At 48.7% G+C, this 27,659-nt stretch overlaps 1 protein-coding gene and 2 long non-coding RNA genes across 12 annotated transcripts in view; 1 reads left to right on the top strand and 2 right to left on the bottom strand.

The window, feature by feature from the left end:
* Positions 1–1,991: 1,991 nt before the first annotated feature.
* On the bottom strand, positions 1,992–5,207 carry LOC123380116. Its single transcript, XR_006585466.1, has 2 exons — positions 4,703–5,207; positions 1,992–4,303 (listed from the first exon to the last, which is right to left on the bottom strand). It is a non-coding gene; the product is annotated as an uncharacterized LOC123380116 (long non-coding RNA).
* Positions 4,046–27,659, top strand: part of ESYT3 (extended synaptotagmin 3) — a 50,206-nt gene continuing 26,592 nt past the window's right edge. For 7 of the 9 annotated variants that reach the window (XM_023260528.2, XM_045037541.1, XM_023260527.2 and 4 more), the window contains exons 1-3: positions 4,046–4,363; positions 23,318–23,359; positions 25,548–25,682. In XM_023260528.2, the coding sequence (XP_023116296.2) occupies positions 4,046–4,363; positions 23,318–23,359; positions 25,548–25,682 (495 nt within the window). Of the gene's footprint in view, positions 4,364–19,381; positions 19,487–23,317; positions 23,360–23,884; positions 24,329–25,547; positions 25,683–27,659 lie in introns of those variants that run through there. The other 2 variants (XM_045037545.1, XM_045037543.1) reach the window with 2 other exon arrangements.
* LOC123380117 lies at positions 21,260–23,882 on the bottom strand. 2 transcript variants are annotated; one of them, XR_006585468.1, is made up of 3 exons: positions 23,724–23,880; positions 23,296–23,549; positions 21,260–22,601 (listed from the first exon to the last, which is right to left on the bottom strand). It is a non-coding gene; the product is annotated as an uncharacterized LOC123380117 (long non-coding RNA). The 2 variants fall into 2 exon arrangements; XR_006585467.1 differs by having other exon boundaries at positions 21,260–23,549; positions 23,724–23,882.

Raw genomic sequence — 27,659 nt, 5'->3', positions numbered from 1 at the left:
CAAGCTAAGCAGCTCCGTCTGTTGCTTTTTATCAGAAAATATGATTAAGGGCCATCCTGTTCTTGGCTCCAACACATTCGTGTATTCATTCTTGTGTGTGTTCCTTCACAAACATGAAGCCCCTACTGCTAGGTACTAAGCTTGGTGACCCAGTGAATTATCAAGACATACTGAGGGAACCAGTACCCAAGACCTCCCAGATGCCCTGGTTAAACCCTTCATGGTGGACACAAGGGATTGCTAAGGTCCAGGGTGCGAAGGACATTTGCATATGGTCACACAGCCTATTACTGTTTTGTGTTTTTAAATTGTTTCCAGCTTTATTAAGATATAATTGACATATAACACTGGGTAAGCTAAAGGTGTGCAATGTAATAACTTGATATATGTATATATTGTGAAATGATTACCAAAATAAGGTTAACACATTTATATCACTTCACATAGTTACAATTTTGTGTCTGGGAGTGGAGAGGACTTTTACAATGTACTCTTTTAGCAGCTTTCAAATATAGAATAAGTTTCTTTCTTTTTTTTTTTTAAAGTAGGCTTCATGCCCAGTGCAGAGCCCAATGTGGGGTTTGAACTTACAACCCTGAGATCAAGACCTAAATGATCAAGAGTCAGACACTTAACCAACTGAGCCACTCAGGCACCCCTAGAATACAGTATTTTAAACCCTGGTCACCATGGTTGTACATTATATCCCCAGAAGTGTTTCTGTGTTTTCTCAATGATGATATACAAAGGAACACAAACATATGAAAAGAAACTCAACATTACTAATCACCAGAGAAATCCAAGTCAAAACAACAATGAGATATCCCCATGCCCATTAGGATGATTACCATAAAAAAAATAACAAATGTTGGTAGGAAAAGTGGAACCCTCACACATGCTGGTGGGGATTGAAAATGGCAAAATCTGTGGAAAACAGTATGGTGGTTCCTCAAAAAATTAAACATATAATTACCGTATGATCCAGCAATTCCACTTCTAAGTTTTTTTTAATGTTTATTTATTTTTGAGAGAGAGAGAGCGTGCATGTGTGCAAACAGAGGAGGGGGCAGAGAGAGGGAGAGAGATGGTCCGATGATTCTGCCCAGGTTTTGTGATGATCAAACAGTGTGTAAAATGTCTTTTACTCACTAAAGCAACTAAACTAGAGGGGTGCCAGGGTGGCTCAGTTGGTTGAGTGTCTGATTCTTGATCTCAGCTCAAGTCTTGATCTCAGGTTCCAGGGCACTTCCCTATATCCTTATCACACATTCTCAGTTCTTTAGCTTAAAGAACTTAAAGGGTTGTGAGTTCAAGTCCTGCATTGGGCTCAGCATTTGACTTGACGCCAAATAAATAAATAAATAAATAAATAAATAAATAAATAAATAAATAAATAGTAGGGTATCCAGGTCAAGAGAAATAATAGTTCAAATGTTCTAGGTACAGATTCAGTCTCAGGCGGGATATGAAGTTTTAGGTGCCACATTCTTATATATTTAATTTATGAGAGCAATTTAATGCCATTATAAACAAAGTTTAAAAAAGAAAATTAACCGGGGTGCCTGGGTGGCTCAGTCGGTTAAGCATCCAACCTTGGCTCAGGTCATGATTTTGCAGTTCATGAGTTCGAGCCCCGGGTTGGGCTCTGTGCTGACAGCTTGGAGCCTGAAGCCTGCTTTGGATTCTGTGTCTCTCTCTCACTCTGCCCCTCCCCCACTTGCATTCTCTCTCTCTCTCTCTCTCTCTCTCTCTCTCTCTCTCTCTCTCTCTCTCTCTCTCAAAAATAAATAAACATTAAAAAATGTTTTTAAAAAAAGAAAAAAAAATCAAGCATAATGCCACTACCCTAACATACTGTGGGGAACATTCAGAAAGGGAACTTTGCAGGTAGAAGAAACAGCAAGTACAAAAGCCTTGAGGCATACATGAGCTTGGTGTGCTCAAGGAGCAGAAAAGGCAGTGCAGCTGGGGTAGCGGTGTTCCGCAAGATGATCCAAGTCTCATGCTGGAGATCTTGTGGGTGTCCATCCAGCTCACAAATCAGCAACCTTCCTTTTTCTGGTGATCCTCCTCTGAACACCCTACTCCCACATCCCCTCTGCAAACACACTAACCCAGAAGAGGGACCTGGAAGTAGGACCCGGTGTGTGTCAACAGGGGAGGGGATGATGGATACAGGTGGGGCCTCTCTCCGAGGCCTTGGACTTGGGACAGGATAAGGGTCAAGCAGTCTCTCTGGAAAGTTCCGTGAGCGTGGAAGCTGTGGAAAAGGTGCTATGTTCTCCACTTCAGCCGGAGGCAGAGGAGGCAGGTCAGTAGGAATAGCAGCAGGGATTCAGAGCTGAGTCAACAGTCAGCTTCTTAGTGCATCCATCCTGACGACGGGTTGGATTCCTGACTCAGGTTCACAGAGCACTTCCTATATCCTCATCATATATTCACCGTTCTTTAGCTTAAGCTGACTTGGGTCAACCAATAACAGAAGTGTTTTGAGAAAGAGTTCTGTGGTCAAATAATTTTGGAAACTGAGTTAAATAAAATTTAACAGCTTTTTATCTGCAGGAATTCTCAGAGCCTTTAATAGGATTGTGTACACCCAAAAAAGGAACTCTCCAAAACAAAACAAAACCCCAAAAACCATTAAGTAAACCATATTTCCTATACTGATTTCCCAGGCTATCCTGGGAAATAGCAGAACAATGTTAAGCTGGGAGGCTTTCAGCTTCCATTTTGACTGAGTCCTGGAAGGCCAGGAAGAATGGCCTGGAAGAATGATAGAGGAGAGCCCAACAGGAACCAAAGGAACACTATTATTGAAAACACTCATTGCAGCAAAGAATTTTATCCAGGAGAGGATAGGGACAGAGGGAAAGAGTATAGTTATCTTCTGGCTGTTGTCCATTGGGTCCAGCCATTCAATGAAACTACTGAAAGCTCGGAATCATTCCAGTGCATTTGTCACCTCCAAAATCACATTCCAGTAATGGATGTGATCACTCATGAGAACTGCCTAAAATGTATGCCATTCACAAGACAATTTACTGTCTGAAGGTGGAGACTGAGACTCCCCTGCTCACATAATTCAAAAAGGATTAGATAGAAACCATGGGCTTCACAACTGACCTCCAGTCACCCCAGGGCTTGCCCTTCATCTCCCTTGTGAACACCCACCACTTGCTGTGCTGGGCAGCCCAGAGCCTAGCAGGACAGCCTGGACACTGGAAACTCCCAGTCTGATGATGGGGGGGGGGGTGAATTAAGATCCAAACCGACACACACACAGTGGGGAATGCAGGGCACAGGGCATTGTGGGGGACAAGAGGCCCCTAGGGCTTGGCTAGCTTGGGTTGGGGGCCAGGTCTAAGCTTTAGGGATGCCAGAGGAGCGGGCAGCGATGCCGGGCTCTAGGGGCCAGATGGAGGGCTGAGTCAGACCTACTGTGGGGTGGAGAGGCCCGGCGAGCCGGTCCGTGGAGAGCCTCAAACGCCCAGCTAACAGCCCATATACTAGACTGCATATTATAAACGGGTGTAGGAAACAGGTTTTATGTGATATTTATCCATGACAAGCCATTTGTCCACATGCCTCGGTGAGTCATAAGCCGCCTGGGGCAGCACCTAGACCAACCAGGGCTCTACCCGGGCGTTGCAACTGCGCCCTTAGCTGACGCCTGCGCGGGACCTCGGAGTCGGAGGGTGCCCACGCCCACTGGTTGCTCTTCAGAACCCCGCAGGAGCCCCGCCCACGGTCTGACCCCGCCCCCTTCCCTGGGCCCGCCTCTGGGGGCGGAGACGTCGCGAGCCAGGGCTCTGGTTGGGAGTTGAGCGCGGCGGCGCCGCGTATCTGCACATCCCGCGCTTCAGGTGGCGGCAGCGAAGCCCGAGAACTGAGCGCCCAGACCTCACCAGCGAGTCCGAGTCCCGCAGGGCAGGTGCGGCGCGGCGGCCGGGTCCTCGCGCTTGGAGGACCGATGTGCCCTGGTGTCAGGACGCGTGGACCTGAGCTCGGGTGAAGCTCTGGGAAAGGGTAACACGGTGGCGACGAGATGCAAGCGGAGGAGCCCGGCGCCCCCAGCGCCCAGGGAAGGCAGAGCGCACCCAGCCCCGAGCCGCGCCTGTCCAGCCAGCTGCTGCCTGAGCTGTACACCTTTGTGGCGCGAGTGCTGTTCTACCTGGCGCCGGTCTACCTTGCCGGCTACCTGGGGCTCAGCATAACCTGGCTGCTGCTCGGCGCTCTGCTGTGGATGTGGTGGCGCAGGAACCGTCGCGGGAAGCTCGGGCGTCTTGCGGCCGCATTCGAATTCCTAGACAACGAACGCCAGTTCATTAGCCGCGAACTGCGGGGCCAGCACCTGCCGGCCTGGGTGAGCAGGGTCGAGGGGAGCGGAGGTGTGGTGGATGCCTTTGGAGGTTCGGAAGGAACCTACTGTCACCGGGGGAGCTGGGGGCGGTGCTCCACGATCCGAATACCTAGTGCCCCACCAAGCAGGGCGCACAGACCCCTCGCCGCGACGTCCCTCAGCCTCATACCCGCCTCTTGGTCTGGCAGCTCGGGGAGTGGGGAAGTTAGGTTTCATTTAAGGGCCAGAGCCTGGGAGAAAAGTTACGGGCGGGCCACACCCAGGGGAAAAAAAAAAAGGGCGTCTGGGACTTTGCAAGGTTACTCGGGAGGGAAGCAAAAGGCATTTATTTCTTCCACTCACCTGTTGATTCAAAGAAAGAATGCAAGGCGCAAAACGGATCCGCCAATGCAGCAATGACAGAAACTTCAGCCTAGTTGCCTCCGCAGAGGTCCGGACAGAGGGGGCGGGCTAGAGGTGGGATTGAAGGGTGGGCTGGGAGGCTGGATCACGAGCTTCTCTCCCTGCCTCCGCCTGGTGGGATGCTCAGACCCGCCCGGACACACACACATATTCACACTCCAACTACACACCCCCCTCCTGGTGTGGAAGGGCCTGTATTAGGGTTTCTAAAACGCTTCTGGTCCTGAGAATCACCTGGCCCACTTAACAAAAACAAGTTCAGAGCCCCACCTGGCAACTCCCAGGTGGGATTGAGGCACCTGGGTGAATCTTGGGATCCGGTGAGTCTGGGAAATACTGGAAGAAGGGTGTTTGGTCCAAGGCTTGGTCTGCGGCAAACCTACCCCTCTGGGTGCTTCTCTGATTCTTCCAGACACACTCAGGCCCACAGTGGGAGATGTCCAGAGGCCCCCAGGCCCCTCTTTTCCTCTGGCCTGAGGCCCGTATTCTAAAATTCAGTCAGGCCATGACACTAGCCTCCAAAGTGCTTGTGAGAAGAACCAATTAGAAAGATCTGTTTTATGTTTATCTTTAAAACGAGAGAAATTAAGCCTGACTATATTCGTTTGCTAGGGTTGCTATAACAAAATACCACAAACACACAAACACAAACCCAGTCACACAAACAATGGAAACTGGTCAAGACCAAATTGTCAGCAGGGTTTGCCTTTTCTGAGGCTTCTCTTTGGCTTGTAGATGGCTGTTTCCGTCATGTCTTCGTATGGTCTTCCCTCTGTATATATTTGTGTACAAATTTTCTCTTCGTTTTAAGCTTATTTTGAGAGAGACAGCGTGCATGTGCAAGCTAGCAGGGGAGGGGCAGAGAGAGGGAGAGAAAGAATCTTAAGTGCGTCCCAAGCTGTCAACACAGAGCCTGATGGGGGCTCTAATTCACGAACCGTGAGATCATGACATGAGCCGAAATCCAGAGTTTCAAGAGTCAGACACTTACCCGACTGAGCCACACAGGTGCCCCCAAATTTCCTCTTCCTTTAAGGTCACCAGTTACATTGGGTTAGGGTCCACCCTAATGGGACCTAATTTTAACTTAATCACCTATTTAAGGGCCCTCTTTCCAAAAACAGTCACATTCCAGGGTCCTGGTTAGGACTTCAACATATGAGTTTGGGGAATATGGTTCAGTTACTAACACTGATATTTAATATATGGATTGACCATACAGTTTTGTAAATTGGTTTACATATATTGAGGGTGAGGGGGCCCAAACCTTCCGCTAAGGGTGCACAATAATCACAATGACAACTTTTCTTTTCTTTTTTTTTTCAATATATGAAATTTATTGTCAAATTGGTTTCCATACAACACCCAGTGCTCATCCCAAAAGGTGCCCTCCTCAATGCCCATCACCCACCCTCCCCTCCCTCCCACCCCCCATCAACCCTCAGTTCTCAGTTTTTAACAGTCTTTTATGCTTTGGCTCTCTCCCACTCTAACCTCTTTTTTTTTTTTTCTTCCTTCCCCTCCCCCATGGGTTTCTGTTAAGTTTCTCAAGATCCACATAAGAGTGAAACCATATGGTATCTGTCTTTCTCTGTATGGCTTATTTCACTTAGCATCACAGTCTCCAGTTCCATCCACGTTGCTACAAAAGGCCATATTTCATTCTTTCTCATTGCCACATAGTATTCCATTGTGTATATAAACCACAATTTCTTTATCCATTCATCAGTTGATGGACATTTAGGCTCTTTCCACAATTTGGCTATTGTTGAGAGTGCTGCTATAAACATTGGGGTACAAGTGCCCCTATGCATCAGCACTCCTGTATCCCTTAGGGTAAATTCCTAGCAGTGCTATTGCTGGGTCATAGGGTAGGTCTATTTTTAATTTTCTGAGGAACCTCCACACTGCTTTCCAGAGCGGCTGCACCAATTTGCCTTCCCACCAACAGTGCAAGAGGGTTCCCGTTTCTCCACATCTTCTCCAGCATCTATAGTCTCCTGATTTGTACAATGACAACTTTTCTATGGTAGCAGCCATGGGAACAGTATTTGCAGCCTGTCTCCCAAACTTGATTATCCTGATTGTTCTTTGGGGGCTTGTGATCCTGAAAGATGTGGACCCAGAAAGCAGGCCTGAGCCTATCCATGCTCCTTGCTTATTGTCGAGGGAGTCCTGGATGCCTGCCAGACTTTTGTTGTGACCCCATGGTGGCATCAGTCCGTGAGGGGGGGCTTGTGAGTCCTCACCAAGAGACGGCCCTCTCTTTCTGCCCCTTCTTGTATTAGGGAGGCCTCTAGACACTTAGTTGTTTGCAAAAGGTAATGTTTCCAAAATTGAGGCAAGAATCAGATCCTGTGGGGGCACTGACATGCCCCAACCACCATCACCTGCCCCCCCCCCCCCCACGAACACCAGGAGCAACATGAAACTAGCCAACGGGGAGCTCAGCCTGATGGGTGAGACAACACAGGAAGCTACCTCATCTCATAAACCATACCCCAGGACTGACCCGGCTGGGTCTAGGGACACACAGAGGAAGGTGATGGTGTCTCTCCTTCCAAGAGGACAGTCTGGGGCAGGAAGTGGATGCATGTAGGTAATTGCCATAGAGGTCTCAGGGAAGCCAGAGATAGTCTGAACAGGGTCCAGTCAAGGGTTGAAAGCATGGAGTGAAGGACATCTGGCTTTGTTTCCATATCAAAATGTCCCCAGACCACAGCCTGTTGTTGCCTTGGCAGAGTCCTGGGAGGGGTCTGGCCTCAGCTTGCAGTCCTCAGACTCTCCTGGCTGGCGTGGCCGACCAGTTTGGTGAGCCAGGACGTGGATTACATTTTGGACTGAGGCAGTGGTGCTGCAAAGGGGATTCCAGGCTCGGGGAGGCTCTCGAGCACCGCATGGAGGCACAGAGTGGCCAGTATGTGAGGGAGCACCATATGGTTTGGATTGGTTCGGCTGGAGTGTGTGGTAAGGGTTGATGGACAGGGGCCAAACTGAGGCGGGCTTGGTGGAAGTTGGGCCTGATTCTGAAGGCCACAAGGAGCCTCTGGAAGGCTTTGGAAAGATGCTGTAAAAAGCAGCATGGGGGGGGGGCGGGGAGTGAAGCTGGAGAAGAGAGACAAGATGAGAAATTGATTTAAGCCAAGATGGTGGTACTGAGGACTGAGGAGGAGTACAATAGATATGTAAGAGAGGGACTCTGGGTGCTTGGTGGCCTCTAGATTAGTGTGAGGGAGGGATCCAGGGATCTTCCAAGGCGTTTTCTAATCTGGGGAGCTGGGCATCTAGAATGAGAAGCAGGTCTGGGGCGTCTGCGTGAACACCTGTGTAGAGCACGCAACTAGATTCAGGTGTGGGCTTTTCACCCTGCCTCCTCGGGAAGGTTGCCAAACCGGGAGATGATGTGGAAAACCTGGAAGCTACTTGGTTGCATACTCTCTCCCTGTTGTGAGGAATGCATACTGTTGATGAAGACAGAGACATGGCTCTGGGTACGGTGGGGGCAGCATGACCCTTGCCCACGATTTCACAGCACCAGTGTCTTTATATATGGACCTTTCAGTGTGCCATCCTCCCTGTTTTGAGAACTGACTTCTTGCACAGAAGTGGGGTCAACGTTTTATGACCTCCTTTGATATCAAGAAATATTTTTACAAATTAACACATGGCATACCAATAGCTGGGGGGAGTTAAAGAAAAGTTTGAGGGTCTTGAAGGGAGGGTGTGGGGAATCCAGCCCACAGGGTGCTTGGGAAAGAGCACCTTGTTCTAATTTGCACCAAGCCCCTGTGAGCGGGTAGAGGAGGCCCAGGCCAGGCTGAGCTGGAGCCAGTCTCCCCTGCCGGACCACCGTGGGCATTTTTAGTTCTCAATGGAGCAATGTTTCCTGCCTGTGAGACTCCTCAACATACTGCTCCAAGCTGCTGCCCCCAGGGCATCATAAGAAAGGATCTTAGAGATTCCTTTCCCTGCCTGAGCCTCAGTGTCCCCACCTATGAAAGGAGGTTGTTTCTGGTCAAGCTTCATTCACACAGCTCTGCCCTCCCTCTGGGTCCCTTCCAGGGAAGAGAGAGCTGGAATAAAGGATTCTTCTGCTTTGAGAGGGGTCACCAGTCAAGAAGCCGTGGGTCCTCTTGGCTTGTGAACGTGGCCTGGCCACTCGGAAAGAGCAGGCCGAGCTGCCCCCACTTCTCATCCTCTGAACAGAGGAATGGCTGCCCCTCACTGTTCATGTGCGAATGTTTTTTTATATATCTTGCACACAGTTTTTAGATATATTTTTCAAGGAACGAAAATTAGCCCATCTTGCCAGGGCTGAGGACTGTGGACCGAGTAGTGACAAAAGTGGAGTCCTTGCCGCTGCAGAGCTGGTGAAACCCCTGGTGGCTGCAGAGGGCAAAGCAAGCAAGGGGAACGGGTAGCACATGGCAGTGAGACTCCATCCCGGGCCCCTGGCTCTTTCTGGGACCTGCTCCTATAGGTCCTTAAGTTCCAGCGACCGTGCTCCAGAAGCCATCTCCCTTCTGATCTTCATGCTCTGGGCTCCTCAAGATCCTTTGCAGGGTCCCTTCGATGCCCTGCTCCTCGAGGCCTGGGCCCCTGGTTGAAGCTTGGCCGGCTGCCCTCCTGACCTTGTGCACCAGATTTCTCCTTCGAGGCCCCGTGCCCTTTCAGGATATTCATCAAGCCCTTGATCTGTGCTCAGTAACCTGATAAACCTGACTGGTTTATCAGAGGTGTGTTTTGCCCTATCACAACTGTTCTCTGTGTGCCGTGCTGAGGGAACCTCAGTGAGAGCCTTGCCTGGCTCCAGGTTTGGGGGATGAAGGCCTCAGACTGAGTAGAGCAGGGGAAGAACTATCAGAAAGCCTGGCATTTTGTCTGTCTGGGTCTCTGGTCTAGCCGGACTTGCTCTCCGGCCAGCTGATAGCAATCAGTTGGCGGCTTTGTTAGAGACAATTAACCCTCAGTATCTGCTGGGATGGGGGTGGGGGCAGAGGTGATGTGGTGGCTGGTAGGGACCTGGATGGAGTCTGATGCTCATCCACCAGGGGAACTCGAGAAGGTCCCTTGTCTTCCCTGGGTCCCTGGCTCCCCTCTGAAAATGATGAGACCCCAGGAGATGCCCTCTGGAGTCTTTTCAGCTGTAGGAGTCTGTCATCATGAATCAGTCCCAAGTTGGCTTTTCTGTAGTGCCACCCACCCACAGGACTGGGTTCCGCAGTCTTTCTTGCCTACCCATCATCTAACTGGGTGCGCCCTGGGGACATCAGGTGAGGCAAGCACCAGGGAAAACTGTTCACACAAAGCTGTGAGCATTCCAGGGCTCCCAGCAGTGTCCCCAGGATACTGCCCTCCAGGCCTTCCTGTGCATCATTCAGGTTGAAGACCAGGGTTGAGTGCTTTGCTTTCCTGGGGCTGAGTTTGACATTCCTTCTGTGGGTGGAACAGCAGTCTTCCAGAGCCCAGGCGCTCTTGGTCTGTCCCATTCTGATACTTTTGTTAATTAGAGGAAGTAAATGCAGTGACAGCTCTGAGCTGGGCTGGCCACTCAATTGAGCTCAATTCTTGGAGCCAGTGCTGTGGGATCTGCTTGGAGTTAGGGGACTTACTTGTGGGGTCCCTGCAGTCCCGTGAGGTCATGCATATGGCTTGGAGTCAGGCTTGTCCTTAGGAAGGAAGAGGCACAGCATGATTTAGTCATCCCCCTGAGTCTCTGCCCCACATCTTAGTGATGCTTTATGAACTTAGCATGTCTCGGGCCATGGCTGGGCAATTAGAGAGACAGAACGTGGGCGTCTGCCCTCCAGGCCCAGCACAGGGATCTTAGGCATCCGTGTGTTCATTCCTATACTCAGTCAGGAATCATCTATCGAGGGCTTGCAATGTGTCAGGCATGGTGCTGCAGGCTGACTAATGATATGAGTGACACCTGGTCCCCGCCCTCAAGGAACCCCTGGTCTAGATGGTGATTCAGACCCGCTAGAACAGCCTTTCCTGATACAGTGTGATCAGTCCTATGAGGTGGCCGAGCAAGGCTCTGAGAAAGCCTGGGGGAGGGGATCTAACCCAGGCTGGAAGTGGCCCACGAAGCAACACTTGGGTGATGCTGGCTGGGGAAAGGGATGGGGACTGTGGGTAGGTATGGTCACTTGAGCTCGTAATCTCATTCTGGGGTGAGAAGATTCTGGGACAGCAACTTGTGATACCCTAACTCACACGAGGCTGCCCGTTGCTTTATGTAGAAGGGGCTGAATTTTTCTGCGACAGAAGTGTCCACAGCAGTCTTGTCTCCCAGCTAAGTACCTGAGGACCTTAGTAATGGGAAGGTCACGTGGTAGACAAGGATCAGGGCCAAGCAGGGGACAGCCATTGCCCTGCTCCTCTGTCGTGGCCTCCTGTCCAGCGGGCAGGAAGTGTGAAGAGCTGCTCACCAGCTTCCATGGGTCTCCTGGCCCTGGCCTGACAGCAGGCTGAGCTGGCACTTGAGTGGGAATGTTCCCAATGACACTGGGGGGCCGCTGGAGGGTGTGGGCTGCAGCCTGAAGGTCACAACCCAGCCACACAGAGGAGACTCGGCCTCGCCTTCCCTTCCTCCTTCCTGACCCTCCTACCCCTCCCTTCAGTTATTTCCTGGGAGAGTTCCAGGGGTTTTTCATCTCAGGAAACCTAGAGCTTGTAGCCCCAAAGTGTTCACATGTGCCTGAGGAAAGTGATTTCCTTCTTCCTCCTTCTTCACTTGCAAATAATGAAGAGTTAAAAGGTGTTTTCTGTCCCAGTGGGGACTATTAAAGGGGAAGGGGAAAGCCCCATTCTCTTTACCCTGCCTTTCAAGCCAAGGGTATGAGAGGTCACCCACTCTGGCCACACCGGGAGTCAGGGCCCAGCTCCTGCAAGCCCTCTCTCTCTAGGAGCTCAGGGTGGCCGCTCCTGCCCGTGAAACCCCATCGCAGGGTGCCAGGACCTCCAGACATGCAGAGGAAAGAGCCAGGAAAATACAGGATGTTTCAAGACCCCAGAATCACCCACTCCATTCCTTTGCCCATGTCATGTTTACTTTCTTAAGTAACTGGTTATAAAAAGTGATTAAAAATCTTTTTTTCTGGTTGTCAAGTGGAAGTATTCCCATCGTAGAATATTTGGAAATGGCCTAAAAGAATTAGAACCAACAGTCCCTCCACCCAGAGATAACATTATTCTATGTGTGTACTTCTTTTGTATAGAAACTATACAAACATGGTTTCTTAAAAAACTTGCACCCTTTTTTTTCTTATTTTTTTTTGTTCTTAACATTCTATAACATTCTTCAAAAACATGCTTAAGGATTATGATACCCTTAATGCGAATATACCCTACACTGCTTAAAAGATTGCTCTAGCATTGATTATCTCAGTTATTTCAGGTTTGTCCTACTCATGTGGCTAGCAGAGGTGGGGGTGTTTCCTGTGTCTGTCTGGAATTTCTCCCTCTGACCTGCCAGGGGCTCCCTTGTCCTTTCCTTCAAGTCCAAGCTCAGGCTCCCCACTCTCAGACTCTGCTCCTCAGGCCCCCGCAGCACCCGGAACCTGTGTCACCCCACTTCCTTTCTGGACTTGAACCTACCTATTTTTGCATCTGACTTTTCATCCAGACTGAATGCTCTTCTGAGGCAAGGTGTGTTTCCTGCTCCGGTGTGTACCTGCAGTTCCTCAGTTGGTGCCTAGTACGTAGTGGGCTCTCGGTAAAAATCTGTTCCTCACATGCTGCGTGAATCTTAGTCTCAAGTTTCGCAAGTTCCTTACTATAGATTCCTACATGTTAAACTGATAGGTCAAGGCTTGGGAACAACTTAAAGATTCTCATTCCCACTTCACTGTGGCCTTAACAGCATCAATACTACATTTTTTACTCTCTTTTTTTGTAAGTTTATGTATTGATGATGAGAGAGAGTTCATGCGCATGTACAAGTAAGGGAGGGGCAGAAAGAGGGAGGGAGAGAATCCTAAGCAGGCTCCACACTGTCAGCGCAGAGCCCATTGCAGGACTAGAACTCACAAACGGTGAGATCGTGACCTGAGCTGAAGTCGGGCGTTTGAGCCATCCAGGTGCTCCTCCATTTTTTGGTCTTTTAAGGTGTACGTCATTTTATTATGCATTGCAAATAATTGCATTTTTTTTCTTTTTTTTACAAATTGAAGGTTTGTGGCAACCCTGCATCGAGCAAGTCTATCAGTGCATTTACCCAACAGCACTTGCTGACTTTGTGTCTCTGTGTCACAGTTTGGTAATCCTTGCAGTGTTTCATACTTTTGCACCATTGTTATATTTGGTGATCTGTGATTAGTGATTGTGACTTCCTGAAAGCTCAGATGATGGTTAGCATTTTTTAGCAATAAAATATTTTTAATTTTTTTTAGCATTTATTTATTTATTTATTTATTTATTTTGAGACAGAGACAGAGCATGAACGGGGGAGGGTCAGAGAGAGAGGGAGACACAGAATCCGAAGCAGGCTCCAGGCTCTGAGCAGTCAGCACAGAGCCCGACGCGGGGCTCGAACTCATGGACCGTGAGATCATGACCTGAGCCGAAGTCGGACGCTTAACCAACTGAGCCACCCAGGCGCCCCATAAAATATTTCTAAATTAATGTATGTACTTTTTTTTAAACATGCTATTGCACACTTACTAGACTACAGTATAGTGTAAACATAGCTTTCGTATAGGAAACGAAAAAATTCATTTGACTCATTTTATGGTAATATTCACTTCATTGCAGTGGCCTAGAACAAAACCTGCAGTATCTCTGAGGCATTGCCTATGCTAGTTTGATAAGCAAGAGGATATGTTTGTTAACCTTTGGGCACTACCAAACCTAACTGTGTGACTGAACTGTCTGGAGACTTAGCATTACACTCAGGCCTCCTTGAAAGAAAGACTCTCTAGAGCCCAGGTACCTCCATGCTCCAAGCCCTTACTCCTCAGCAAATGGTGACAGGTTCTTGGCACCAGTATTCTCGTGGCTGGTGAGTGCCTTTGGAGTTTTATCTGCTCAGCATCCCCCCCTTCTACTGGGTCCAGCTGGCTTGGGCCAGTCTGCAGGCTGGGTGTGTTGTTAAATAGCCTATGGATTTTAGAGCAGCACTAAATGGAACTTCAAGTTGGCAAAATGTTTTTTCCTTTAAAGCACTTTTAGCGGGGTAATTTTAAGCAGAAGAGTGGGCAGATTTAAAAGCAATTTTTAAGGTTAAATGTTTACCTCCCAAGAACAGAGAGAAGGGGGCGAAGGCTGTTCTTCACCAGAAAACAAGTGAATGAAATGAGGGACCAGTTTCTGGTAGAGGAGGAACCACTGAATAGGCACCACAGAGAAGGGATCTATCTCGAAAGACAGGAGCGTGTGTCTCAGGTCTTTGAGATATAAAGAGACACAGGAACATACTCTATCTCTGTATGTCTGTCTATCTCTCTTTCTCTGTGTCTGTGTGTCTGCACACGGCTGCTCCCATGGGAAGAGCTACCATCCCTGTGACAGGGAGTGAGCTGGGTTCACCTGGTGACACGCAGGCCTTTTAAGTGAAGCCCTCCAATCTCCCTGCCTCCTGAGAGGGTCTGGTGGCCCCAAGCTGCCGTCCAGGCCTCCTAGTCCATCTGTGGGCCCTGCCTAGGCTCCACGCTGCTGGACCCAGCCATCACTCTGGCTCCGTTTCCTCACTGCTGTGGAATCATTTTTCCTCAAGGGTTTAAGAAGTAAAGCATGACCACCTAGAGATGAAGCATTGATGTGTGGTGCCATTGTGGTGGCCTCTGCTAGCCTGGAATTCTGACTTGAGTTTGCTTTACAGTCTATCTCTTCTCTGAGCTCTCATTACTGCCACTGTCTAAAAAAATGCTGTCATTAAAATATGAGCCCACTGCCTGGGAAGCTTTGGCCCAAGCACACTAACAGCAGCAAGATGTAAGTTAGCACAGGGAGGCTCTCGTTGGGGGCCGAGGCCCCATCTACTTAAGTTTCTCTCAGGGGCAAAAGCAGGCATCTAAGGTCTTGGTGACTTGACCACGGGCTCAGGCAACTTTAAGAGTTTCCAGGCCTTCTTTGGGTACGTGCTCACACCTGTAATATAGCAGTCAGGATAGTGTCCATGTTCTAGGGGGATGAACCTTGCTACAGATCTTTTTTTTTTTTTTTAATGTTCATTTATTTTAGAGAGAGAGCACCTGAGTGGGGAGGGGACAGAGAGGGAGACACAGAATCCAAGCAGGCTCCAGGTTCCAAGCTGTCAGTACGGAGCCCAATATGGGGCTCAAACCCACTAACTGTGAGATCATGACCTGAGCCGAAGTCGGACGCTTAACCGACTGAGCCACCCAGACGCCCCACCTTGCTAGAGCTCTTAATTTGTCTCCATATAGAGTAGATTTGCGTTCATTGTCTCCTGATTGTAGACCTGGGCAGCATAGGCATCACAACCTCACTTCCTTCAATGGGGAGAAACCTGAGGCTGCAGAAAGAGGGTCAGGACCAGACCCTGGTTCCTCAGGGCCCCTGGTGGCACGTCCTACCTCTGCTGCTTGGCTATAGAAAGCAGCTACTGGGTGGAAGTGGCTCACCTTTTTAGGGGCCAGAGCAGTGCCCAAAGCCAGGCAGACTCATCATACTGTGTTTTCATCTGCTAGCCCTTGCCTTCCCTTGCTCCTCGTGGCACAAAAGATACTCCCTTTGTAAAAGAATTGAGGTCCATAGGCTGCCGGTAAGAATTTGATGACAAAGTGACAGCTGTGACTTTGGAGCCCTCGTCAGGAGCCTCGGGGCGGAGGAGTCACCTTCTCCCAGGGTCTGAGCGGGTCCCCTAGCCTAGGGAGGCCTGTCCACTCATTCTTCAACACGCCCTAGTACTATGATCAGAATGACCTGGGAGCTTGTTAAAGATACAAGCTGTCGGGTCCCTGCCCCAAGTTTTCAGTTCCCAGAATCGAAATCTCTGAGGGACCTCACTAAGAATCCACGTCTTAACGAGGTCTCCTGGTGGTGGTTTTGTAAGGAAAAGTTTAAGACCGCTGCCCACACCCGCCTGAGTCTAGCCCTTTGCATTGCCAGGAGGCGTGGATGTCTTCCTGCTCTCTGGTCTCAGAGACTCCCAGCCTTGTGAGGTATTGGAACCAAAGTTCCGGTGACTTTAGGACTCAGTCTGAGAGTGGGCCACCAGTCATCTTTTTCAGCTTTCCCTTCCTTTACCTCCGGAGGGAAAGACATGCACAGAGGCTCTGATTGGGTCCCTTTGCCCCGCCTCATTGTGGAGCGCCCTCATTGGACAGCTTCACACAGGCGCCTCACAGGCATTGGGCCCAGCCTATTTGGGGCGCATCCCTCAGCCAATCAGCAGAGGCCGGGGAAACAACACTCAACTGTGGTCCTCCTTCAGCCTCAGGCGCTTTCACTGTGTTGTCTCTCTTCTCAGTGTTTCCCAAAGTGCAGAGCCGCAGGCACCTGGGGAGCCCGTAGAGAATTTGCTGGGCTTTGGGTCAGACAGAACTGGACGCATAGCCCAGGTGACATTGTTCTTGGCATGTACCTGAGGACAAAGACGTCAGTGTCTGCACCTCCAGGGTCTATACAACTGCCAACAACAGTAACAGTTTCTGGAGCATTTACTCTGAGCCAGGGAGGGTACCGAGCACTTACTTACACGCATTGTCTCATTTACTCAGGAGCTCTGTGAAATTGGTAGCATGGTACCCATCCTGCGGATGAGAAAACCAAGGCTTACAGAGGTGACATTTTAAATGCACAAAGACTACTTTGACCCTAAGAAATGCACTTCAAATGCTGACACTTCAGGTGGAGAAGGCAGGGAGAAAAAAGGCTTGAAGGCTGGGCTCAAATTACATGCGGGTGAAATCTGAGTTCTGGTCACCTGGGTGATCTTGGCAGGTACCAACTAGTCTCTGAGCCTCTCCTCATCTGTAAAATGAAGATAATTGTAGCTTTGCTGTACACCTTATGGAGTATTAGGAGGATGAAATGAAAGTGTAGAATGTCCTTTGTAAGCTATAAAGCATGGCCTGCTAATGAAGACTCAGGTCCCATGAGGGCAACCCTCTGCTAAATTAGACTTTCTATAAAAGAGGAAAAGATAATACTATGTAAGGTTTTCTTAAGAGGAGTGAGAGGGGTGGGGTGGACAGGCAGGGACTTTGTGGTGAGACCGACCTGGATGTGTGATTCCGCTCTGGCACTCCGCAGCTGGTGCCTGTAAGTAACCTTTTTGAGCCTTAGTTTCCTTATCTGTAAAATGGAGCTAAAAAGGGACTAAGGTGAGTTTTAAATGACATGAGATCACATGAACTCAAAAAGTTTGAAAATAAGGTGGAAAAAAGATACAACTGGGCAACTTTGAAACAAAAGTAAGCTAGAGTGGCAATTTTCATATCAGATCAAGTAGAGTGTAACTCAGATATATCCTAAAGACAAGGATGTTCTGTCATTATAAAAGGAATAGTAATTTTAAAAGATAACAGTCATGGACATATATATGCTGCATAATATAAACTTGAAATAAAAAACCCAACAACTGACAGAACTGCACAGGGAAGAAGATAAAGCAACAGTTGGACTTGGAAACTCTAATACATTCCTCTCTGAAAATGAGAAGTAGGCAAGGAGGAAACAAGGATAAAGAATTTTTGAAGGGCACGATATTTTTTTTTTTTTACAAAGGACATGATTAATAACTTGATCATACATGGAACAGCCATAGCAATTAATCATGCACTAGGCCACAAAGGAATTATCAATATATTCCAGTGGACTGCCATCCTACAGACTGTGCAGGCCATAAAGAAATGGAATCGGAAAGCAATAAGCAGTGTTAGAAACCTCACATGCCTGAATATTTAAAAATAGTACTTATTGTAAAAAATTATTGTTTAAAACGTAGTCATCATGGAAATGACAAAAAAAAAATGGGAGGTAAATAGTGAAAACACTATGCCAAAAATCATAGGGAATTTAAACTTTGAATTTATCACAAACCAAAAACTGAAAATAAATTCAACTCCAAGAACATAAGAGAACAACAGGTTTAGATCAAAGAAATAGGTAAGGAAATAAAAAACATAGCGATGAAAGTGAACAAAAATTTTAATATAATGGTAATGGGGAAAGAAAACTATTAACAACAACTGAAGCTAGTTCTCTGAGAAGATCAATACAATGGGCAAAACCTTTGTCAAGCTAGACCTATTAAAAAATAGAAAAAGATGAAAATAAAATATGGGATAAATGCAGAAATAACTATAGATAAAGCAGATTAAAAGTAATAAAATATTATAAGCCTGGGTGGCTTAGTCCGTTGAGCTTCGGTCTTCAGCTCAGATCATGATTTCACATTTCCTGAGTTCAAGCCCTGCATCAGGCTAGGCTCCCTTCTGTCAGCGCAGAGCCCATTTAGAATCCTTTGTCCCCCCTCTCTGTCTCTGCACTTCCTCCACTCGCACTCCTCTCTTTCAAAAATAAATAAACATTTTAAAAATAATAAAATATGGGGCGCCTGGGTGGCGCAGTCGGTTAAGCGTCCGACTTCGGCTCAGGTCACGATCTCGCGGTCCGTGAGTTCGAGCCCCGCGTCAGGCTCTGGGCTGATGGCTCAGAGCCTGGAGCCTGCTTCCGATTCTGTGTCTCCTTCTCTCTCTGCCCCTCCCCCCTTCATGCTCTGTCTCTCTCTGTCTCAAAAAAAATAAATAAACGTTAAAAAAAATTAAAAAAATAATAAAATATTATAAGCAAATATATATCAATACCTTTGAAAGCCTATATAAACTATATTTCTAGAAAAATATAAATGCCGAAATTGCCACAATAAGAGATAAGTAGACCTTGAATACACCATTAACCACTAAAAAGGGGAATGGTAACTTCCTACCCCAAAAAGCCTTTATAGCTTTATAGCTAAGATGCATTAAACTTCATTGACCAGATAATTCCTTTTTTTGTTTTTAATGTTTATTTTTGAGAGAGAGAGAGACAGAGCATGAGTGGGGGAGGGGAAGACAGAGAAGGAGACACAGAATCTGAAGCAGGCTGAGCTGTCAGCACAGAGCCTGACGCGGGCCTCAAACTCACAGACCAGGAGAACATGACCTGAGCTGAAATTGGACGCTTAACCGACTGAGCCGCCCAGGCACCCGTTTTTGTTTTTGTTTTTTTTTCTTTTAAATGAAATAATTCCTATTATTTATAGGTTGTTTCAGAAAATAGGAAGATATGGAAAAGCTGTCCCACTAGTTTTATAATTTATTGTAAGATCTTTGTACCAAAACTAGGTGTGAATTGCACAAGAACGAAAATTGTAGGTATCACTTTGAATCCTAAGTATATAAAACCTAAATGAGATATCTGGCTACCTAAATGTATTACTTCAAATGGGGTGTTTCCTGAGTACTAGAGATGGTTTTGTTTTATAAAGAAACATCAGTTAAGTTCACCACATTAATGGACAAAGAGGAAAAAATTACATGATTGTCTCAATATCTATTGTGTTGAATATAGTTCGATACCCATTTATAACGAAAGTCCTTGCAAATTAAGTTATTGAGAAGAGCTTCCTCAACCTGATAGGGGCTGTCCTCTAAAACTCTACAGCAAAAATCACACTTCATGGAAAAACTTCCATTTGAGGCCAGGAACAAGGTAGAGCTGTTCGCAATCACTGCTACTGGGCGTGACCAAAAGACAAACTAAGAGAAGGTAAGAAAAAAATTGTTACTGGAGATTATCAATGTGTATAAATAATCTGTGCGAATTCATGAACAGTTAGAACTAGCAACAAATTTCAACAAAGTTGCCCAGAAAATCAAATACCATTTTTAATAACTGCAAAACCCACAAAGTAATCTAACAAAAATATATGGGATTTTTATAGGAAAAGGTTTATGATCTCAAATGTGAGTGCAACCTAATGTGATTCATAAAGGGAAATATTCTGCTCATGGCTACAAAACTTAATATTGTAAAGCTGTCATTTCTCCTACAAATTTATAAGTTCTGGGATATAACCATCAAAATCCAGGAGGATTTTTTGGAGGGAAGATTGACAAGATTCCAAAATTCATATGGAAGTATAAATAACTCCTATTAGCTAAATCAGTTTGAAAAAGAAAAGCTAACAGAGGGAATCACCCAACCCCGGTCATGTTGCAAAGCTAGAGTGATTATCACAGTGTGAGACTGGCAAGGAACAGGCAATCAGACCACAGAGTTCAATGCCAAGTTCAGAAACACACCAGAGTACACAGCAGAAGCTGACATATGAGGGAAGTCACTTCACAAGTCAGGAGGAAAGATGGACTTTTTTTTTTGGTATGTGATACTAGAAAATTGCTGCCTTAGAGCGTGGAGAGAAATGAAAGTAGAGGCCTATCTCATCCGCTATAAAAAATTTCAGACAGACTGAAGACCTAAGTGGAAAAGCTAAAATATAAAGCCAATAGATAAAAGCATGCAATAACTTTGAGAATTTGGAGTAGGGGGGAAAAAAAAGGCCAACTATAATGGAAATATGACTAATTTGTCTCCATCAAACTGAGGGAACAGTGGGTCTGAGTAATTGCTTCCTAAATGTCCATCACTCTGATGTCATCCTCTGGTCCAGGACTTACTCTAGGGCCATCACAGAGAAGGTGGCCTGGCTCTTGAATCAGCTCACTGGCGAGTTACGATAGGTGCTGAGATTTAGGCCGAGGGAGAGCCAGCAGGATGCCTAAGGCAGAGTAGAGACTTGATGGTCTCTTCCTTTCCTGGCCTGAGTTGCTGCTCTTGTCAGGGCATTCAGACTCACTTTCTAGGGGAATCTCTTAGCAGGGAGCCTCAACACAAGTGCAGCTGGCCAAGAGACTATGAAAACAGTGTGGGCCCTGGACATCCCGCTATTGTCTGCATTGTCAGGGTGAGTGTGGGCCCCTCTAAAGGAAGGGGCGGGCTGGTCATTGATGCCAACCCTGATGGAACTCCAGAATCCTGCCAGGAGCTTGTTAAAAATAAATTGCAAGGCCCCACCCTGAAACGGTGTGAGTCAGTAGGTGTGAGGCAGCTTAGGAATCTTCGTTCAGCCGGCTCCCAAGTGTGGCCAGGGTTAGACCTGCCAAGCTGGATCACTTTTCCAGGGTGCAGGAGATCAGAACCCAGTTCCCAGGGGTACAGAACCTCCTCTGGGTCCTCCCCTGGAGAGTCAGGGGGTCGGTGGAAGGTGTGTGCACATAAGATGTGCCCCGGGGTAAGTTGGGAGTGCAGGGAGCAGGGTGGACGGAGGAGAGGGAAGGGTCCAGCCAGCAGGCTTGAGCAGCAGAGGGACAAAGGTGCCAGTGAAAGCCCAGCTGTAACCCACTTTTCTCCTTTGTGGGGGTCCCACTCCCCACACCTTGGTATTGATCCTGTACTTGGAATGATCTGTTTATTGTCTGCTTCCTTTACCAGCCTAGGAGCTATTTGAGGGCAAGAACCTTGCATACATTTATGCATTCATTCATTCCACAAATATTTATTAAGATATTCATGTGTCAGGGACAGGCACTAATAGGGAACATGGCCGAGTCGGCCCACGAGAGCTTCCAGTCTAGTAAGGAGGCAGGCAGACAAGCAGGTCTATTAAGGTGTGTTAAGTGTCTCAAAGGAGAACCAGCAGACACATAATAGGGACACCTGTCTCTGACTTGAGAGATCAGGAAAGGCTGCCTGGAAGAAATAAAGTCAAAGATAGTAATGAGTGGAGCAACCAAAGAGCAGTGGGGATGTCTGTTCAGCCCCACGTGCAGGAGCTTTTTCTTTAGTGTGCTTTAGTGGGCAGTGTGATAGGGAGCAATGAAAGGGTCTCACCCTCCATTTGCCTGCTACCAGCTTAGGACCTGACCCAGGGCAGCAGCAGGGAATGGGTGGTGAGTAGGCTGCTTCTCCCCAGCTGAAATGGATGGGCTGACCCTAATAATTCCTGCCTACTTCCCTCAAGATTCCTTTCCCACCATTCCCTTCTGTTCCTGTGGACTGAGTCAGCCTCCCCCTGCCCTCCCCCTGGGAACCAGGCAGTGATTTTCCTTTAGCACCTGAGACTATTAGATGCTTGTCCCAAGTTTATATGGATCACTGCCCAGGGCTGGGGGAACTGGGGCTGGGAGAATGGCTCAATGTTCCAGGAGACTCAGAAGCGCTGGGCTTCTTTGACTTCTCAAGGTTGTTAAAAACTCCTTAAGAGGACTGAATTGCTTATCACTCCTTTGGGAATAGCTCTCCTCTTGGGCAAGTGGTCTAGGCCAGGGTCTACATTTAGGCCTTCAGGGCATCCCCAGAGCCAGCCCAGGGCCTGGTGTGCACTAGGAGTGTGAACTGCATGGACACATCTCCTTTCCTGACCTTGGGAGTTCCAATGCCCACCATGAATCTGATCCTGAGTTGGCCTTGTGCTCAGAGGACTTGGTGACAGTGATGGTAGCCACTGCTACCATTTACTGATCCCTATTTTGTGCCAGGTACCACTACAGTCTTACCCCTTTGTCCCTGAGAACCTTGGGGGTTGGGGTGGGGGTCTATGAGAAGCTCAGACACTGGCAGAGACTGAGACTCTTGCAAGGAAGGGCTTAAGCACCCTCAGGTGATGCAAAGGTTAGCCAGTAGGATTGTTGCTTCACCTGCCCCCCCCCCCCAAGCTCCCTCCCTGACCCAAGGAAGTGGCAGGACTCACCTGGCAGGCACAGTGGCTAGGGGCTGTGACCTGAAGGAAGCTCCCCTATGTGACCACAGATCTGGCCTGCTGGGGAGGGGCTCCTGGGAGCCGAGGGGGGCACTTCCATTCTCCAGTTGCCTATGAAAATGGCTTTCAAACGGGCAGTTGTTACCTTAGGAATCAATACAATCCTACATACACTAGGTGGAAGAAAGCAGACTACCAAAACACACGGTGACTTCAATTTCTGTGGGAACTACATAGCCTTGTTTCCACAATAGGCTGAACCTGTTAACGGTGGTTGTCCCTTGGCATTCTGTGATAAAATATTTTTCCTTTTGCTTAGCTGTATTTTCTAGTTTTTCTCCAGAGTCCATGATTACTTGTGGCATTAAAAGGAATAAGGAGGAGGGAAAGGCAAGGAACGAAGTCGGGTGGTACCCTGGGCCAGCCCGGGTGGGGATTGTATGTATCCACCAGGAAGGAAGGTCTTATTTGCATAAGCAAGCGAAGGGGTTCCAGCCCCGCTCTTCCAGCCTGTGGGCTGCAGGGCGCAGTTGGGAGGGGGAGGGGGCTGCGGGAGAGAGAAGCAGTCTCCACAGAATCGCACACCCGCGTGCAGGGCTTCCGAGCCCAGTAGTGTCAGTGTTGGCCGTGCATTGGTACGGTCTGGTTGCCTGCCGCACCAGACGATGCGCTCCGGGGCAGGGCTGGCTGAGTCTCTGGCCAAGTGGGTGCTGGGCGGGGAGGAAGAGCAGAGGTGTGTGTGGGGTGGGAGCGGGAACTTGCCGGGCTGCTGCGCTTCTGGGTTTTCAGGGATGGGCAGGTGTTCGGTCTAACTTACCTTTGGGGTTTCTGTTCCCTAGATCCACTTCCCAGATGTGGAACGGGTCGAGTGGGCCAATAAGGTAAGGCCGGGGTGGGTCCGGCTTTCTTCTAGGCCTCATCCTCCTGGCGGCCCTAGGCTGAGGGACCCCAGGGGCGGGGCGACGGCGATGCCACGCACAGGGACAGGGGCCTCCTGGCAGTAACTGCCAGCTGCCTTCTGCCGGTTTCTTCCCCTTCCCACCCTCCGGGATCTTCTCATTACCAATGATTCTATTTAAAACAAAACAAAAGAAAACAAAATTTATTTTAGTGTGAAATTAATGCATGGCCACAGCTGAAATGTTAGAAAACACAGAGAAGTATAGAGAAAAATGCAGCACCCCCAGTGGCCCATGAGGCCAAGATCAGTGCTTCCTAGGGAGGAAGGCCATGGCCACACTTCACCTGGTCTCCAGCCCAGATCTGTCAGCACTGACTGCAACCCTGGGCAGGCCGCCTCACCTCTCAGAGCTGGTTCCCCCTATCTGTGCAACAGGAATAATTACGGTCCCTGCCTTGTGAGGCTGTGCGGGTTAATGAGGTAATGAGTGCCCCACAGTGCCTGGAATGTCATGAACACTGTCATCACTGGTGTGACTACTGTTAGATCATTCAGGGAACTCCCAGCAGGCTCTGCTCCCAGATGCCTCAGGGGGGCCCCCGGGCTCCAACTCTGGGTCTAGCCCTTTCTTACAGACGAGGAAACAGAGTCTGGCCCTTATCTGGACAGCCCACATCTGTCCCCTAAATGTGACAGCTTGTAGATCCTCCCACCCACTCAAGGATTCTGACTCAGGACTTTTTCTAATATGAACCTTGCCTCTGTTCTGGTTAGAACAGCCATAGCAGGAACGACTTAAGTTAGGTCTAAGAAAAGACTTCCTGATGGTTTTTGAGCAAAAGTTGATGGTTCTGTGTTACCAAAGATGTCAATGCCGTGTGGATCAAAAACCATTTCCAGCAGGGGTGCCTGGGTGGCTCAGTCATTTAAGTGTCCGACTTTGGCTCAGGTAATGATCTCATGGTTTGTGGGTTCGAGCCCTGCGTCGGGTTCTGTACTGACAGCTCAGAGCCTGGAGCCTGCCTCAGAGTCTATGTCTCCCTCTCTCTCTCTGCCCCTCCCCTGCTTGCTCACACGCTCTCTCTCTCTTTCAAAAATAAATAAACATTAAAAAAAAAAGGAAAAAAGAACACTGCTCCCAGCTTACGGGTAGAAGTTGGACGAAGTAGGTTGCTGCTTTCAGAGGAGTGACCAGATTTCTGTGGATTAATGCTGGGCCCAGGGCCCCTGGGACAGACCTTGTTCTGTGCCCACAAAGGGGAGTCCCTCCTGCCTGTGTCCCCTAGTTCATGGGTGCCCTCGTGTGTTACATCTTTCTTTCTTACACTGACACACAGAGTCCCACACAAGGTGTTGGGGACGTATGACTGTGGGATGAGGCTCCCACCCTCAGTTCAGGGCACGGGTGGGGAGACAACTGTGTAGACAAACCACACACTGGGGCACCCAGTGTGTCCCATGGAGCTTCATGCTCAGGATGCACTCAGTAGACAACAAAGCAGCGAGGCAGGAAGACAGGACCAGCCCTAATGGGGCCCCTGAGAGAGATGGAGGCAGTGGTGCCCTGAAACCTCTCAGCCTCGGGCTCCTCCGGTGCTGGGTCTGGGGAACGGGAACTGCATCTTTAAACTATGACCGCTCTCTGCTGCCCTCCCTCTCCCCTGTCCCATGCTTACTTCCCAGACCCACGCCATGAGTCATTCTGCAGAGATCAGCCCAAGGCAGCCTTTTTTTGATTGTTAGAAAAAATTAAATCCACAGGAAGCAATTTAACTTTCTCTTCTGTGATTCTTTTTCCTTAAGCCTCTGGCACCTGCTCCTTCCTGGTTACACCACAATGTTGATTCTGATAGCTTACATTTTAGCAGTGAACCAAAAGTTTCATAATACTAAGTTGAGTGACCATTTCGTGGTGTTCTGCAAAACAGCACCAAGTCTTGGGGTCCCACTGCCTGGGCCAGAGTGAGAACAACTGTTGTAGTTATGCCATGTTTGATGGATAGATGGACGGACAGTTGCGTGGATGGGTGGGCAGACAGGCCAGTGGGCGCTGCAGTGTAAGGGCCATAGGAACCCCCCTCCCCCGGGGCCAGGTTGTTCTGGGTAGCCCTGGGTCTTGGGTGGGGGAAACAGACCTGACCCCTAAGAGCCTCTTTCTGTGGTCACAGATCATCTCTCAGATCTGGCCCTACCTGAGTATGATCATGGAGAACAAGTTCCGGGAGAAACTCGAGCCCAAGATCCGGGAGAAGAGCATCCACCTGAAGACCTTCACCTTCACCAAGCTCTACTTTGGACAAAAGGTGGGTGACAAAAGGTGGGTGATGTCTCAGGAGGGGCAGCCTGTATCTGCTCTGCAGGCTTTTCTCTGTCCCAGACCCTGCCCCAGGTCACTCGCTCCTGACTGAGAACATCCCAGGGGACCTTTCTGGGGGGCTGGCCACCACCTGCCCTTCTCAGCCTCTCAGCCTCGGTATAGACCCCTCACCCCTGAGTCCCGGCCCCACCGTCTCTGCAGGGTCTAAGGAAGCCTGGCTCAGAGAGAACAAAAAGGAAAGATGGGAAATAAGTCCACCTTTCTGCAGCCAAATTTTGGAAACATGCCAGGCAGTGGCAGTCGGCCAGATACAAAGATGTACAAGTCATGCTTGCTAAGGCATCAGCTTGGGAGAGCACACCTTCGCTGAGAGAGGTAGTGCCTCAACACAGCGGGTAGTTCTCTACCAAATGATTGGTTCTCGCAAGCAGCGTCACAAGCCCAACCCTAGTTCTGTGAAGATAATAGGTGACCCAGGATAGGTGAGGTTTGCATCTGACATACCCAGCATCAGGTCCTTATTCTTGACAGCTTCCTAGTCCACCCTCGTGCCCTGTTCCTGCTGCCCTAAAGTGCCCCACTGCTGTGAGTCTTATTTTTGCTGTTTGAAAATTCATCCCCAGGAGCCCCTGGCGGGCTGGCTCTGTCAGTGTAGCACATGACTCTTGATCTTGGGGTCATGGGTTTGAGGTCCATGTTGGGTGTAGAGTTGACTTAAAAAAAAAAAAAAAAAAAAAGCATCCTCCAGGCAGAGAACTGCTGTGATGTCCATCACTGCGGAAATCAGAGGCCCCAGCACGTGGTCTGCTGTGGGGCAGGCAGGTACCAGAGTGCAGGCCAGCCTGCTGAGAGCCGTCTGCCTGCCCCAGGCGTGTCCCAACTCTGCCCCGCTAGCCGCCTGAGCCCTGGAGATTCTGGTTTATGCCACTCGGACTCAGCCAGAACTGGCTTGTCCCAGTATCTGTTGGTTCATTTGTCCATTCCCTCGTTCGTTCATGTAGACTTTATGGAACATGGCTGTGAGTGAGACACCATAGACAGAAATGGGCGTGGCTATGTGCCTGCCTTCAGAAAGGTCACTGTCCTGTGTGAGGCAGACGTATAAACTGGTGGACCTCAACAGGGCCGAGTACTCACAATGGTAGAGGAATGCGTGAATTCAGGAGTGGAGGGGAATGGGGTAGTCAGGGAAGGCTGCCGGGAGTGGCTGATGTCTGAGTTGGCATTTGAAGGATTCAGCAGGCTAAGAGCTAAGGAGCCGGCAGACTGCTGTGTTTACCGCAGAGCCCGATGCCTGTGGGATGTGATGCTGCTGGGAAGTCGTCCCTTGTCACAACAGAAGCAGGCCTAGAGGCTCCAGGCTGTGGGAAGTCCGTTACAGTGCCCCGCCCTGCTCCCCAGTCTTCCACTGGCTTTTCTGGGTCTTTAATACGAAAGCCCTGGAGGTCAGGGTGGACGCGGCCTGAAGCTTCGACAGGAAAGAAAAAGAACATGGGGCGCCCAGGTGGCTCAGTTGGTTAAGCGTCCAACTTTTGATTTCAGCTCAGGTCACAATCTCAGGGGCGTGAGATGGAGCCCTGTGTCCAGCTTCATGATGGGCGTGGAGCCTGCTTAAGATTCATTCTCTCCCTCTGCTGCTCACATGCATGCTCTCGCTCTCTCAAAAAAAACAAAAAACAAAAATATAAAATCAGGACAAAAATACATATTAAATAAATATGAGAAAGAATGGCAAAATAAACCACAGCAAACTATATAATATTTAAACAAACTGACCTACCACACATATCACAAACTGGAAAGACTACATAATAATTTTAATTAAACCACTCGAGATGTCCCTATTACTTTTTCCCCTGCATTTTTGGTTCCATTCTCTTGGATAGGCTTTTCATGTGACAGTGCATTTGTAAATGGCACTTTCTAAGGGGAGAACAGAAAGATAATGGAATATCCTCTAGCG

Source organism: Felis catus, chromosome C2 (assembly GCF_018350175.1).
Source record: "Felis catus isolate Fca126 chromosome C2, F.catus_Fca126_mat1.0, whole genome shotgun sequence".
In the NCBI taxonomy this organism is placed as follows: Eukaryota; Metazoa; Chordata; class Mammalia; order Carnivora; family Felidae; genus Felis; species Felis catus.
This window is presented reverse-complemented; position numbering and strand designations above follow the sequence as displayed.